A 3,887-nucleotide genomic window follows, 5' to 3' on the forward strand; every position below is an offset into this window, starting at 1 on the left:
AGATATCTAATCTATAGCTCTAAGCCAGTAAACTACAAGTATTGTCTTGCGGTTCTTGCTTCTAAATATTTGGGATGGTATTGAAGTAACTAAAGGATGAAGAACACCAGTCTGAAGGAAGAGAACAGTGGAAGAAGATGGCAGCATTGACTTAAGAAGATTATCCTGAGAGTTCAGTCAAAGCTGAATGACTGCAAAGAAAGACACTACAGTGGACCTTTCAGATTTGGTTTGGTTCCATTAGAAATTTAGAACCTACTTCCTGTGCTAAAGATCCCACTGTTTTCCATCATCAGCTGCAAGTTTAATAAATAACTTGAGACAAAATTTGATATATATATTTTTTATATATACAAACTAATTTAAAGTTCACAAAAGCTATGTTTTGATGGAAATCAGAATCATACTTTTAGATGTTGCAAAGTGCAGAACAATTCATTACATTTTTGCGGTTTGAAAGAGCATTTCTTGTTTTCTGAAACTGCAGAAAAACAGGAAATTCTATAGAGGGCACTACATCTTTGTCTCAAAGTCAAAACAGCAGGAAACAGTTTAGAGAGAAAAAAAACTAATCGAGAAAGCACACTGAGGATCACTTGTTTCACATAACTTCTTTACCTGTTCAGAGCAAACTAACGCTGAACAAGGAGAACAGAGAGAGAGCAGGGAGACTGCGACACTGAAACAGACGCCTGCAAAAAGAAAAATCAGGAAATCAAAGTGAAAGTAAGTGAATGATGTTTCTGCAAGATGAAAACTGACTTCCTGGTTTAACGTTCTGTCTGCTGTGTTTTCAGCTTCACTCAGAGACAAAATGGCTTCCAGATCAGAGGAGGATCTCTGCTGTCCGGTCTGTCAGGACGTCTTTATAGATCCGGTTGTTCTGTCATGTAGCCACAGCTTCTGTAAGGAGTGTCTGAAGAACTGGTGGAGAGAGAAACCAGCAAGAGAGTGTCCAGTTTGTAAGACCATATCATTCACCAAAGATCCTCCAGTTAGTCTGACTCTGAAGAGACTCTGTGAATTATTCTTACAGCAGCGAGACAAAAATGTTTCAGAGGGTCTCTGCAGTCTGCACTCTGAGAAACTCAAACTCTTCTGTCTGGACCACCTGGAATCAATTTGCGCCATCTGCAGAGATTCAAAAAAACACATCAACCACAGATTCAGACCCATCGATGAAGCTGCTCAGGATCACAGAGAGAATCTGAAAACATTTCTGGAGCCTTTAAAGAAGAAACTGGAGCTGAAGAAGAAAGTTAAAGAGGAGTTTGATCAGACAGCAGAACACAGGAAGGTCCAGGCCCGACACACAGAGAGGCAGATTGTTGAGCAGTTTCAGAAGCTTCATCAGTTTCTAGCAGAGGAAGAGGAGGCCAGGCTGGCTGCACTGAGGGAGGAAGAGGAGCAGAAGAGAGGGATGATGAAGGAGAAGATGGAGGCTCTGAGCAGAGAGATAGCAGCTCTTTCAGACACAGTCAGAGCCACAGAGGAGGAGCTGAGAGCTGCAGACGTCTCATTCCTGCACAACTACAAGGCTGCAGTGGAAAGAGTCCAGCGCGGCCCCCTGCTGGAGGATCCACAGCTGCCCTCAGGAGCTCTGATAGACCAGGCCAAACATCTGGGCAACCTGGCCTTCAACATCTGGAGCAACATGAAGAACATGGTGACCTACACTCCTCTGGTTCTGGACCCAAACACGGCTGGGTCAAGACTCTTCCTGTCTGAAGATCTGACCAGTTGGACAGTAGGAGAGATGAAGAAGCTTCCTTATAATCCAGAGAGGTTCAAGTCATGCCGTTCTGTTCTGAGCTCTGAGGGTTTTAACTCAGGGAACCACAGCTGGGATGTTGATGTTGGACACAGTGAAGACTGGATGCTTGGTGTGTTTGCAGAATCTGTCCAGAGGAACGGAGACATAGAGTCTGGATTGTTGGTTTTAGGGTTCAGTAAAGGTAAACACTCAGCATGTTCTCCATCAGCTGCTTTCACATTTCTCTCAGTCCAGAAGAAACTCCAGAGGATCAGAGTGAATCTGGACTGGGACAGAGGAAAACTGACGTTCTCTGATCTGGACACTAACACACACATACACACCTTCACACACACCTTCACTGAAAAGATGTTTCTATTCTTCAACACTCATGATAAAATAAAAATCCTGCCAATGAAGATCTCTGTGGTCAAACAGCAACTCTGATCTTCTCAGCATGAAGAACAAAGTCTAAATGAAACCATATTTATCAAATCACAAATCACATGACAGGTTTTCATGTTTACTTGAGGTACATCTCAACAGATTGCTAGTTGGATGAAACCATTTAGTTTCTGATCAGCACCAATAACTCTCAGCGTTTCTGTCTGACTTCATGTCTGCTGCTCCACAACATGGAAACATTCTGGGTTTAGTTTCTGTTACATAATCTTTTTGTTCATATGAGGTGAGAAGGACTTTGTTAAAAGGTAGAAACTTTTCTTCATGAGACTGGAAGTTGGTTTCAAGTGTGAAAATAAAAAGTAAACTGTTCCAGTGTGTCTGTGTTACTGGGAGAACTGGAAACCAGCAGCAACATACTCCACAGAGCCGTCGTCCTCCATCAAACATTTCTGCACTTTCTCCAGGAAGTTCTGGTCGTACGGTTCGTCTATCTGGAGGCCGGTCCTAACGCAGACAGAGACGTAAGAGTCCAGGTCTACCTGTAGGGACAGGTTTTCCTTCTGGTTCTGGTTGGCCGGGTTCTACCTGTCCTTGGGGAAGTCCTGCAGGTGTTGCTCCACTCGGCAGCGGAGCACCCAAACATCAGTAAATCAGTATAAGGTACACCTGTGCACTAACCATGATGTCAGATCAGCATCTTGATGTGGCACACATATGAGCAGATTATCTTTGCTGAGATAATCTGCTTTGCTGGATTATCTCAGCAAAGCAGAAGTGCTCACTATCAAACATTTAGACAGATTTGTGGACAACATTTGAAAGAAATGGTAATATTGTTTATCTGGAATGAATTTTAGATCTTTTGAGTCCATCTCATGAAAAATGGGAGCAAAAACAAAAGTGTTGCGTTTATATTTTTGTTGAGTGTATATGCTCCCACTGGCTCAGGTTATAACAGGAAATAAGATTAGCTACCATAACTACGCAGATGACACACAGCTCTACATTATGATGTCACCAGGTGACCTTTGACCCCAATCCAATCACTGAATAAATGCTTAGAACAAACTTTTCTCCAGCTGAACTGAAACAAAACTGAAGTTATTATTTTTGGACCTAAAGAGGAACGATCTAGAGTTATAGATCTAGAGTTATAGATCTAGAGTTATAGATCTAGATTCAATGCACAGCTTCAGTTATTACAACCAAAACCAGCGATCAGACCCAAAACCTGGGAGTAGTGATGGACTCTGACCTGAACCTCCAGAGCCACATAAAGACAGTTACAAAGTCGGCCTTCTATCACCTGAAGAACATTTCCAGGATTAAAGGACTAATGTCTCAGCCAGATCTAGAGAAACTCATCCATGCCTTCATCTTCAGTCGTATTGATTATTGCAACAGCGTCTTCACAGGTCTGTCCAACAAATCAATCAAACAGCTGCAGCTGATCCAGAACGCTGCTGCTGGAGTTCTGACCAAAACCAGGAAGATAGAGTACATAAACTTAAAGACCCTCCACTTTAAAACTGGCTCCCTGTAGCTCAAAGAATAGACTTTAAAATACTGTTGTTAGTTTATAAATCACTGAACGGCTTAGCACCATAATACATTCAAGAACTGCTGTTGTTGTATCAACCTTCTAGACCCCTCAGGTTCTGGTTCTGGTTCTGGTTCTGCTCCCCAGAACCAAATGAGGAGAAGCAGTATTCAGCATCTATGCACCACA

The 3,887-nt window shown here is 42.5% G+C and overlaps 1 protein-coding gene across 1 annotated transcript; it reads left to right on the forward strand.

Annotated features, from left to right (window-relative positions):
- The first annotated feature begins 509 nt into the window (after nucleotides 1–509).
- On the forward strand, nucleotides 510–2,527 carry LOC102229899 (tripartite motif-containing protein 35-like). Its single transcript, XM_023324680.1, has 2 exons — nucleotides 510–726; nucleotides 798–2,527. Exon 2 carries the CDS (start codon nucleotides 815–817, stop codon nucleotides 2,198–2,200), a length of 1,386 nt encoding a protein of 461 aa, XP_023180448.1. The 5' UTR covers nucleotides 510–726; nucleotides 798–814; the 3' UTR covers nucleotides 2,201–2,527.
- The last annotated feature ends 1,360 nt before the right edge of the window (nucleotides 2,528–3,887 follow it).

Source organism: Xiphophorus maculatus, chromosome 20 (genome assembly GCF_002775205.1).
Source record: "Xiphophorus maculatus strain JP 163 A chromosome 20, X_maculatus-5.0-male, whole genome shotgun sequence".
Taxonomy (NCBI): Eukaryota; Metazoa; Chordata; class Actinopteri; order Cyprinodontiformes; family Poeciliidae; genus Xiphophorus; species Xiphophorus maculatus.